This window comes from Hemitrygon akajei, chromosome 9, assembly GCF_048418815.1.
Source record: "Hemitrygon akajei chromosome 9, sHemAka1.3, whole genome shotgun sequence".
Classification (NCBI taxonomy): domain Eukaryota; kingdom Metazoa; phylum Chordata; class Chondrichthyes; order Myliobatiformes; family Dasyatidae; genus Hemitrygon; species Hemitrygon akajei.
The window spans coordinates 161,154,669-161,166,774 of NC_133132.1; the positions used below are offsets into that span (position 1 = coordinate 161,154,669).

The following is a 12,106-nucleotide window of genomic DNA, read 5'->3' on the forward strand; positions in this document are numbered from 1 at the left end:
TGGGACGAAAGCGACTATGTTTAATTCAGACAGGGAGCGAGAGAATCATAGAACCAAAGACAAAGCTAAAGGGCATTTAAAAAAATACTGCCTTTCTTTGACAAGTGAAATCTTAATCCGCTCACCAAATTTAATTGCAAAACTCGGATTACAAAGAAGGTACAGTCCTGCAAAGATTTAGGAAGTGGAGATCGTTGACTGGTGCGCAGAAATGTTGCAAAAACAGTAAAAATCTGCTGGATCCGCCGTGTCTTTCTATTGCATTTCGCGATTCAGCAGTATTAGAGAACACTATGAAGAAGGAAATGATGCATTGCTCGGTGTAAAGGATAGAGGAAGTGTTTACAACAGGCCTCATCAGCTGGGGGTATAGCTCAGTGGCAGAGCATTTGACTGCAGATCAAGAGGTCCCCGGTTCAAATCCGGGTGCCCCCTTAATTTTATTGTGTATTTTAATTTTGTGTATTACCCCCTTCAAATTGTAGTTCCTCATGTCAAATGGAATGTGACTCAAATGTGCATACCATATTTATTATTTTCCAATTTAAGTCTGCATTTTGACTTTGATCTTATAGCCGAAGAGCCTCCTTTATACGTGTATGCCTGGAAGTCTGCAGAACGAGATTAGACCTGATTTTGTGTGTGTTGAAAGGGAGAAACAAGAAATAAGCACCGTTTTTGAAGTCAGCGAAACTCTAGCCAATTTAACTCATCCTGGCGTTGCATGTTTCCTTCTCGAGATTGGCTTTGTGTTGCTGAGGACAATTGTTTGGAAAGGCGAGAAGGAGGGGAAATAGTAAAAGTACAAGCTTAAAGCAAAGGAATTCCTCAAAATGCACGTTTACGTAGGAATATTATATAAAATAAAACATTGACTTTATAATAATCAACTCGCTCGGCTAAATGATGCATAAACATAATGGGTTAGGTGCAAAATGCTGTCTCGAATAGCACGAAGTCTAAACTCGGAGAGTCAATTCATTAAATTGTTGTTCTTGCTCCATCAAAATCACTTTCCTCAGTTCCTTTCGCACGTAGATGGAATTGATGACGTATCGCAGCCAGCCCCCCCCCCCCGTCCCCTTGGCAACCGTTCGATTGCTCGGTTGTCTACTGGCTGTGAGGTGGCAGGTGGAGTAATCGAGTGTCGGCCCTTGACAACCGGAACAGAAGGCGGTGCCGGTGAGAGGAAGCGAGGGGACGGACGGGCACCGGGACTTCCTTCCATCGCAGCGGCAGACATGGCTTCTTCGGCTGGGGGCACGTCGGCGGCTGGTCCCGGCACAGGCTCTGGTCCGGGCCCCGGTCCCGGCCCCTCCATGTTCCGCTGGTTGGAAGTGTTGGAGAAGGAGTTCGACAAGGCCTTCGTGGACGTGGACCTGCTGCTGGGTGAGATCGACCCGGATCAGTCCGAGATCACTTATGAGGGCCGCCAGAAGATGACGGCGCTCAGCTCCTGCTTTGCCCAGCTGTGTCACAAGGCGCAGACTGTCTTCCAGATTAACCACAAGCTGGAGGTAAGGGCGATATTTTAATTATGCAGTGTCAACGGAGACTGCACCACAGTATCCCTGTCTGGTGGCTGAGGAACATCATATTTATGTCTAAATGATGACACTTCTCACAGCTTGGGGGCGAGGGATAATATTTTTATGTTTGAACGGAGACAATGTAGCCATGTTGCAGCCAACTGACTGGGGGGGGGGGGGGGGGTGGTGGTGAGGGACGTTTAATTTATGTCTGAACAGAGACTGTGTCCGTGACGGAAGGAACAATATATTTGTGTGTCTGAATGGAGACAATGTTCTCACACCATTCCTGACTGGAGGCAAGATACAGAAGTCTAAGTGAAAGCAGTACCTGACTGAGGAAAGGTCAATATACAGGGGCGTGCAAAAGTTTGGGCAACCCGGTCAAAATTTCTGTTACTGTGAATAGTTAAGTGAGTAGAAGATGAGCTGATCTCCAAAAGTCATAAAGTTAAAGATGAAACATTCTTTTCAACATTTTAAGGAAGATTAATGTATTATTTTTGTTTTGTACGATTTTAGAGTGGAAAAGAAAGGAAAGGAGCGCCATGCAAAAGTTTGGGCACTCCAAGAGATTTGAGCTCTCAGATAACTTTTACCAAGGTCTCAGACCTTAATTAGCTTGTTAAGACTATGGCTTGTTCACAGTCATTGTTAGGACAATAGACAATAGGTGCAGGAGTGAGGTAAGGCCGGGTAAGTTCCTTTCAAAGGAGAAAGTCTCAAAAGTTGAGGCAAGTATTGGGTAGGTCGTGGCAGCTGAGATTGGCCCCGTGGTTTGTTCATCCTGCAGCATGTGGGAAATCAGGGATACTTCCAGTGTCCCTGACGACTGTGTGCAGGAAGTGTGTCCAACTGCAGCTTCTGGCAGACTGCATTGAGCGTCTGGAGCTGTGATTGGATTCATACTGGAGCATCCGCGATGCTGAGAAAGTCGTGAATAGCACGTTCAGTGAGTTGGCCACACTGCAGGTAAAGGCTACACTGGCAGAAAGGGAAGGGGTGGCCACTAGACAGCGTAGCAGTAGGCAGGTAGTGCAGGAGTCCCCTGGGGTCATCTCCCTCCTAAACAGATATACTGTTGTGGATACTGTTGGGGGAGATGTCTCATCAGGGGAAGGCAGCAACAGCCGAGTTCATTGCACCATGGGTGGCTCTGCGGCACAGGAGGGAAGGAAAAGGAGTAGGAGAGCTATAGTGATGGGGGATTCGATTGTAAGGGGAATAGATAGGTGTTTCTGCGGCCGCAAATGAGACTCCAGGATGGTATGTTGCCTCCCTGGTGCAAGGGTCAAGGATGTCTCTGAGCGGCTGCAGGACATTCTGGAATGGGAGGGTGAACAGCCAGTGGTCATGGTGCACATAGGTACCAACGATATAGGTAAAAAACGGGATGAGGTCCTACAAGGTGAATTTAGGGAGTTAGGAGATAAACTAAAAAGATAAACAAAGGTAATAATCTCTGGATTACTGCCAGTGCCACGTGCTAGTCAGAGTAGAAATAGGAGGATATTTCAGATGAATATGTGGCTTGAAAAATGGTGCAAGGGGGAGGGATTCAAATTTCTGGGGCATTGAAACCAGTTCTGGGGGAGGTGGGACTAGTATAAACAGGATGGTCTGCACCTGGGCTAGACTGGAACCAATGTCCTAGGGGGAGCATTTGCTACTGTTTGCTGTTCAGGAGGCTTTAAACTAATGTGGCAGGGGGATGGGAACAAGTGCAGAGAGACAGAGGGGTGTAAAATGAGGGTAGAAGCAAGAAGTAGTAAGGTGAAAAGTAAAAGTGGTAGGCAGGCAAATCCAGGGCACAAAGCAAAAAGAGCCACTTTTCAACATAATTGTAGAAGGGCTAAGAGTGTTGTAAAAACAAGCCTGAAGGCTTAGTGTGTCAATGCGAGAAGCATTTGTAACAAGGTGGATGAATTGAATGTGCAGATAGTTATTAATGAATATGATGTAGTTGGGATCACAGAGACATTGCTCCAGGGTGACCAAGGATAGGAGCTCAACATCCAGGGATATTCAATATTCAGGAGGGATAGACAGGAAAGAAAAGGAGGTTGAACCTTCTGGGTGAAGAAGTTTTTCCTTAACTCCGTTCTAAATGGTCTACCCCTTATTCTTAAATTGTGGCCTCTGGTTCTGGACTCCCCCAACATTGGGAACATGTTTCCTGCCTCTATTGTGTACAATCCCTTAATAATCTTATATGTTTCAATCAGATCCCCTCTCATCCTTCTAAATTCCGGTGTATACAAGCCCAGTCACTCCAATCTTTCAACATATGACAGTCCCGCCATCCTGGGAATTAACCTCATGAACCTACGCTGCACTCCCTCAATAGCAAGAGTGTCCTTCCTCAAATTTGGAGACCAAAACTGAATACAATACTCCAGGTGTGGTCCAATCAGGGCCCTGTACAACTGCAGAAGGACCTCTTTGCTCCTATACTCAACTCCCCTTGTTATGAAGGCCAACATGTCATTAGCTTTCTTCACTGTCTGCTGTACCTGCATGCTTACTTTCAGTGACTGATGAACAAGGGCACCTAGATCTCGTTGTACTTCCCCTTTTCCTAACTTGACACCATTCAGATAGTAATCTGCCTTCCTGTTCTTGCCACCAAAGTGGATAACCTCACATTTATCCACATTAAACTGCATCTGCCCACTCACCCACTCATCCAAGTCACCCTGCATTCTCCTAACATCCTCCTCATATTTCACACTGCCACCCAGCTTTGTGTCATCTGTATATTTGTTAATGTTACTTTTAATCCCTTCATCTAAATCATTAATGTATATTGTAAATAGCTGCAGTCCCAGCACCGAGCTGGAAAGGCCAGGTGATGCAAATTTCAAAGCTTTATAAATACCCTGACTCCTCAAACCTTGTCCCAACAATCAGCAGCCATGGGGTCCTCTAAGCAGCTGCCTGGCACTCTGAAAATTAAAATAATTGATGCCCACAAAGCAGTAGAAGGCAATAAGAAGATAGCAAAGTGTTTTCAGGTAGCTGTTTCCTCAGTTCGTAATGTAATTAAGAAATGGCAGTTAACAGGAACAGTGGAGGTCAAGTTGAGGTCTGGAAGACCAAGAAAACTTTCCGAGAAAACTGCTCGTAAGATTGCTAGAAAGGCAAATTACAACCCCTGTTTGACTGCAAAAGACCTTCAGGAAGATTTAGCAGACTCTGGAGTGGTGGTGCACTGTTCAACTGTGCAATGACACCTGCACAAATATGACCTTCATGGAAGAGTCATCAGAAGAAAACCTTTCCTGCATCCTCACCTCAAAATTCAGCATCAGAAGTTTGCAAAGGAACATCTAAAGAAGCCTGATGCATTGTGGAAACAAGTCCTGTGTACTGATTAAGTTAAAATAGAACTTTTTGGCTGCAATGAGCAAAGGTATGTTTGGAGAAAAAGGGTGCAGAATTTCATGAAAAGAACACCTCTCCATCAGTTAAGCATGGGGGTGGATCGATCATGCTTTGGGCTTGTGTTGCAGCCAGTGGAACGGGGAATGTTTCACTGGTAGAGGGAAGAAAGAATTCAATTAAACATCAGCAAATTTTGGAAGCAAACATCACACCATCTGTAAAAAAAAAAGCTGAAGATGAAAAGAGGATGGCTTCTACAACAGGATAATGATCCTAAACACACCTCAGAATCCACAATGGGCTACCTCAAGCGGCACAAACTGAATGTTTTGCCATGGCCCTCACAGTTTCCTGACCTAATCATCATCAAAAATCTGTGGATAGATCTTAAAAAGAGCAGTGCATGCAAGACAGCCCAAGAATCTCACAGAACTTGAAGCCTTTTGCAAGGAAGAATGGGCGAAAATCCCCCAAACAAGAATTGAAAGACTCTTAGCTGGCTACAGAAAACGTTTACAAACTGCGATACTTGCCAAAGGGGGTGTTACTAAGTACTGACCACGTAGGGTGCTGAAACTTTTGCTTCGGGCTCTTTTCCTTTTTTGTTATTTTGAAACTGTAAAAGATGGAAATAAAAATAATCTTGCTTAAAATATTAAAGAAATGTGTCATCTTTAGCTTTATGCCATTTGGACATCAGGTAATCTTTTACTTGCTTAGCTATTCACAGTAACAGAAATTTTGATTGGGGTGCCCAAACTTTTGCATGCCACTGCATGAATATTATGAACATTGGCATCCGTGTCTCCAGGAGATATCAATGCATGAATTGCCCAATATTAAGGTCCACTACAGCATCCCAATTGGGGGTGAAGGCTAATCTGTTAACATCTCACTGGAAACTGTGCTCAACAATGTTGTTGATTGGACGAGGATGGAGTTTTAATGCTGCTGTTTATATGTAGTTGAGGACAGAGTTTTTTAAAAATATTGTTAGAATGAGAAACTGTAAAGGGTGAGGTGAAGAGTAAGCAGTCGACATTTCGGACTGAGTCCCTTCTTCAGTCCTGAAATATTGGCTGTTTATTCTTTTCCACAGATATTACCTGACCTGCTGTGTTCCTCCAGCATTTTGTTTGTGGTATTTTGGATTTCCAGTATCTGCAGATTTTTTCATGTTTTTGAGTTACAGATATGCTGTTGCATCAGGTCTAAATATAGAGCCTATATTTTTGATGAACTTCAAACTTCAATAAGATCAACTACTAACATGTCAAATAGATATCATTGCCTGAAAATATACTGCATAACTCAAGTTATTTGAGCACCAAAAATGTCCTTTAGTGTATGAAATAGCCATGACTCAAGGCCACCACTTCGTAAAATCTAAAGCATTTTATAATCACATTAAACTCAAGGGTGACTAGAGACAGAATGCAGAGACTAATCATCAGATGAATGGTTTCGGACTGAAACATTGACAGTTTACTTTTTTCCATAGATGCTGCCTGGCCAGCTGTGTTCCTCCAGCATTTTGTGTGTGTTACGGCATAATGTTACTTGAGATGGAGTATTTCAAAGGATTCAAAGTACATTTACTATCAAACTGCATGCACAGTATACAACCCTGAGATTCATCTTCCCCACAGACAGTCAGGAAACAAAGAAAACCATGGAACCAGTTGAAAGAGAAACATAACACCCAACCCCCACACACACGCGTGCGTGTGCAACAAAGCAAGTTGCGCAAATGGCAGCGAGAAAAGAATGAGTGAAAATCACAGAATATAAAACAAAGAACAAATTTCATTTATAAGGATGATTTGTATAGGCTGTGTTTGTCTTCCTTGGAGGGTTGTAAGTGGAGAGGACACTTGATAGGGTACACAAAATTATAAGGGGCAGAGATTTACAAGGATGTTACCTGGATTGGAGAGCATGCCTTATGAGAGAAGGTTGAGTGAACTTGGTCTTTTCTCCTTGGAGCGACGGAGGATGAGAGGTGACTTGATAGAGGTTTGTAAGATGATGAGAGGCATTGATCGTGTGGATAGTCAGAGGCATTCCCCGGGGCTGAAATGGCTAACATGAGGGGGCATAGTTTTAATGTACTTGGAAGTAGATTCGGGGGCGGGGGGGGGGGGGATGTCAGAGGTAAGTTTCTTTACACAGAAAGTCATGAGTGCATGGAATGTACTGCTAGTGACAGTGGTAGAAGTGAATACAATAGGCTTTTAAGATCCTCTTAGATAGGAGCATGGAGCTTAGAAAAATTAGAGGGCTATGTGATAGGGAAATTCTAGAGTAGGTTACCTAGTCAGCACAACATTGTAGGCTGAAGGACCTGTAATATGCTGTAGATTTCTATGGCTATGTCTATGTCTAAAGACAGGGTGGATAATAAGGAACTCTATCCCTTGGCAATGGTGCATATAAGAATGTATCAGATTAAAGGTAGGACCTCTGAGGAAGGGTGTGGTTGAAATCCAGAACACACTGCCTGAGTTGTGTGGGGACAGGTGATCTTCCAGCATTTATGGAGTATTCAGATGTGCATTGAGATTCCATGGCTTAGAATGCTGCAGGCCGACTATTGGAAATTAAGATGGGTACTTGACTACCGGTGCTGACGTGATTAGTCAAAGGGAGTGTTTTTGTGCTTTATTGCTATAACACTAATATTCCTTGTGTATGATGAAACATCAGTTTCCACTGCTCCACTTTGTGGGCAGTGCACTGATGAAATCTAATCCCATTCCTATGCTATGTAACGGGATATCTCCACTTGCATTGTTTCTGGCGTGGCCATTAGAGCAGAAGTTAATGAACAAAGTAGATCTGCAACAAAGGAACACTCTTCTGTTAACTGTTCAGGTGAAGGCTTCTCTATCTTATTAGTAGCTCTCTGATTTTGCCACAATCTTGATAACAGTATTGGAGAAGCGGTGCTCAAACGTGGAAGTATGTATATGTCACCATAAGAAATTCCTTCTCATCCCCATTCTAAGAAAATGACCCTCTATTCTGAGGCTGTGTCCTCTGGTCTTAGACCCTCCCACCATAGGAAACATCCTTTCCATATCCACTCTATCAAGGCCTTTCACCATTTGATAGGTTTCAATGAGGGCACCTCTCAATCTTCTGAATTCGGACCCAGGTTTTCATATCCATTCAATCCTGGAATCATTTCCATGAACTTCCTTTGAACCGGCTCCAGTTTAAGCACATCCTTTCTAATTTAGGAGGCCCAAAACTGCTCACAGTATGCCAAGTGTGGCTTTACCAGTGCTTCATAAAGTCTCAACCTTACATGCTTGTTTCTATATTCTAGTCCTCTTGAAATGAAAGCTAACATTGCATTTACCACACCTCACCACAAACTTAACCTGCAAATTAACCTGTAGGGAATCCTTGTAGTCCCTTTGTACCTCAGTTGTTTTGTATTTTCTCTCCATTTAGAAAATAGTTAACCTCTTAATTTCTTCTACCAAAGTGCAGAATGGTACACTTCCTGACACTGCCACTTCTTTGCCCATTCTCGTAATATGTTCAAGTCCATATAACGTAAAAAGAATTGGTCCCAGCACAGACCCCTGTGGAACACCACCAGTCACCAGCAGCCAACCAGCAAAGATTCCCTTTATTCCCACTCTTTGCTGCCTACCAACCAGCCACTTTTATCCATGCTAGAATCTTTCCTGTAATACTATGGGCTCTTAGCTTGTTAATCAGCCTCCTGTATGGCACTTTGTCAAAGGCCTTCTGAAAATCCAAGTACATAACATCAACTAATTACCTTTGTCTATCCTGTTTTTATTTCTTCAAAGAATTGCAACAGATTTGTCAAACAAGTTTTTCCCTTGAGGCCATGCTGACTATGGCCTATTGTATCATCTGCTGATCAAATTTGCAGATGTCATGACATTGATTGGCTTTGTTTCTAGTCATAAAAAAATAGCCTACAGAGGAGAGAGGTTAACACCCTGACACAATGGTGCCAGGATAACAACCTCTCCCTTAATGTCCAAAAAACAAAAGAGCTGATGGTGGATTATAGGAGGAACAGAGACAGGCTCACCTTAATCAACATCAATGTGACTGCATTTGAGAGGGTGAGTAGTTTCAGTTTCCTCAGTATGCACATCACTGAAGATCTCACCGGCTGTACGGGGGAAAAAAAAGCACAACAGAGACTCTTCTACCTCAGGCAACTGAATGAAATTCAGCATGAGCCCCCAAATCCTCAAGACCTTCTGCAGCGGCACCATTGAGAGCATCCTGACTGGCTGTATCGCCACCTGATACGGGAACTGCTTTAACCTTGATCGCAAGGCACCGCAGAGAGTGGTACAGACAGCCCAGCACATTGTGGATGTGAACTTCCCTCCATTGAGGATATTTACAGTAGCAGGTGTGTAAAGAAGGCCTGGAGGATCATCGAGGACACCAGTCACCCTAACCATAAACTGTTTTAGCTGCTTCCATCTGGCAAACAGTACCGCAGCAGTAAAGCCAGGACCAACAGGCTACGGGACAGCTTTTTTCTACAAGTCATTAGACTTGTGGGATGGATGTGAGAGTTAAATAAATTCAATTCAATTCATGTGCTTTCAAGTACTCTGAGACCTGATCCTTAATAATCAACTCTAACACCTTCCTAACTACTGACATTTAGTTTCTTCTGCCTCTTTCCCTTCTTGAAGAGTGGAGTGACTTTTGCAGTTTTCCATTGTTCCAGAACCATTCCAGAATCTAGTGATTCTTGAAAGATCATTACTAATGCCTCCTCAATCTCTTCAGAACCCTGGGGTGTACACCATCTGGTCCAGGTGACTTATCTATCTTCAGACCTTTCAGTTTCCCAAAAACCTTTTCTCTAGTAATGGTAACTTAACACCCTTCATGACCCCTGACACCTGGAACTTCCACCATACTGCTACTGTCTTCCATAGTGAAGACTGAAGCAAAATACTTATTCAGTTCGTTCGCCATCTCCTTGTCCCCATACTACCTCTTAAGCAGAATTTTCCAGTTGTCTGATATCCACTCTTGCCTCTCTTTTATACTTCATGTATCTGAAGAAATTCAGGTATTGCTTATTCAGCAGGTAAATTCACACCATGCAAGTGCTAGACGCTAACCATCTCAAGCTTTCAGGTTCAACCATATTTGCCATTGCAGAGTCCCAAAGTCTTTACATTTTCTTCAAGGAAAGGTCAGAGTGTGATGGAAACTCTCCACTTATCTAGGTGGATGCAGTTCCTGTGATAGTCAAAAATCTTGGACAGAATGGCATCTTTGATTAGATCCAATCAGAGCCATCTACGCCATCTGTACATTGCACCGTGATTTTAATTGTAATATCTGTGAAGTGCTCTGTTGTAGCTTCAGTGCCACCTCCAGTTCAGGAACTGGGTTAATGTCTCTTTAATAATGAGACAAAAGTTAACTCCTTGTCATCTCAGCATTTAAAACAAGGGTTATCTCTGGGCTTTGTTTATCATAACTAATGTGCAAAAATCCAACTTGTATCAGTGTGGTGCACTTCTGAAGACATACAGGGAATAGCAAATCCTCAATATTGCAGTGAAATATGTTCAGATATCCCCACCAGCTGCTTTTCGCAGGATCTAAGGACATGGCCAGTGACAACATCTGGGCCAGATGTTTTCTGCAGGTTTCTCCATTTCATAGGAATAAGGGATTTTCTGAAGGCCAAGGACCAGCAAATAAGCATCTGAGACCTAAAGAACAGGCTCTGGGTTGAAAGAATACAGAGGTCCACCAACTGTTGATATCTGTAATATGCTTGGAATGTTAAGCATCACCAAAGCCCTCTATAGTCCAAACCTAAGGACTGAGAGGCAGCTGATGCCAAAAAAAAGCTCTTTGAAGATCTTCACCATTTGGGAAGAGAAGGTACCTTAGAGATAATCTTCAGGAATAGAGATGAGCAATTGCAATACCCACAGAGGATTTCCCTGTTGTCTGCCATTGCAACTATTTTTTCAACTGTTTACCAGTGACCGAAGCTCTCCTTACAAGAGTTGCAATGTGGAATCTGCTTGTCAAGAGTCAGATACGATCTTCACCATGCAGTAAACTCATTGATAAATAGAATTCATCCAGCTCTATGCATGTCTGCCTTCAACTTCATAAAAGTCTTTGACTAAGGCTGATAATGGGCATCTTTCTCAAGTTTTATTGTCCTCAGAAACACATTATCATTCCATATTTACTGTTTGATGGCATGCAAGCTCTAATACTTAACTGTTCATCATAGACCAACTCATAGAGAAAGTGCAGTACATGAACTCACTTCCAATGAGCCAGAAAAAGTGGGATCTCCCAGTGGCCACTCGGCGTACGGCGGCTGTGTTGTGAGCTCCATTCCAAATCTACAGTATACTAGTAATTTCTATGATTTTCTTATTATTTTCTGTTCAAGTAGCTGATAGTCACATCAGATACGATAGACTGACCCTTCTGAACATCGGAAAAACAGCATTTACTCACTATGTGCCGCCTTTCCTACACTGGGATCCCCTGCTTGCGCGATCCATGGGAGACTCATCTCTTACACCGCTACCACCTCAGAAGAAGCGCCAGAGGCGAGGGGGAAGGGCCAGCGCCTGGTGAGGTTGAGATGGCGTAAGTCGACCGCTGCTCCTTAGCATATTCCTGGCTAACGTTCAGTCCCTGGACAACAAGCTTTGTGAACTGACATCCAGAATCTCCTATAAGCAGGAAACAAAGGAATGCAATTTTTGTGCTTTGTGGAGACCTGGCTGACGGAGGAGATACTGGATCGGGCCAGTGAGCCCTCTGGGTTCCAGGCGGACAGGTCAAAAAACCTCTCTGGGAAGAGTAAAGGTCGAGGGATATGCTTTGTGGTCAACAATGCATGGTGCGACCCCCAGAATGTGCATGCAGTCAAATCCTTATGTTCCTCAGACCTGGAATACCTGGTGCTGCTGTTCAGACCCTACTGGCTGCCTAAGGAGTTCATGTCTGTTATCATCACGGTGTACATTCTGCCACAGGCTGATACTGGCCCTCAGGGAATTGTACAAGACCATCAAAACGTTTGAGACTGCACAACCAGAGGCTGCCTTCATTGTTGCCGGTGACTTTACTCGAGCGTTGCTGACGAAAGTCTCTCAAAGTTTTGTCAGCACATCCAGGTGAGCACT

At 43.6% G+C, this 12,106-nt stretch overlaps 1 protein-coding gene and 1 non-coding gene across 3 annotated transcripts in view; both read left to right on the forward strand.

Annotated features, from left to right (window-relative positions):
• The first annotated feature begins 363 nt into the window (after positions 1-363).
• On the forward strand, positions 364-435 carry trnac-gca (transfer RNA cysteine (anticodon GCA)). Its single transcript has one exon. It is a non-coding gene; the product is annotated as a tRNA-Cys (tRNA).
• A 674-nt stretch (positions 436-1,109) lies between these two features.
• Positions 1,110-12,106, forward strand: part of gopc (golgi-associated PDZ and coiled-coil motif containing) — a 54,916-nt gene continuing 43,919 nt past the window's right edge. Inside the window, exon 1 of one of the 2 annotated variants that reach the window (XM_073057404.1) lies at positions 1,110-1,517. In XM_073057404.1, coding sequence (XP_072913505.1) covers positions 1,242-1,517 — 276 coding nt within the window. In that variant the 5' untranslated portion in view covers positions 1,110-1,241. The remainder of the gene's footprint in view (positions 1,518-12,106) is intronic. The other variant, XM_073057405.1, reaches the window with a different exon arrangement.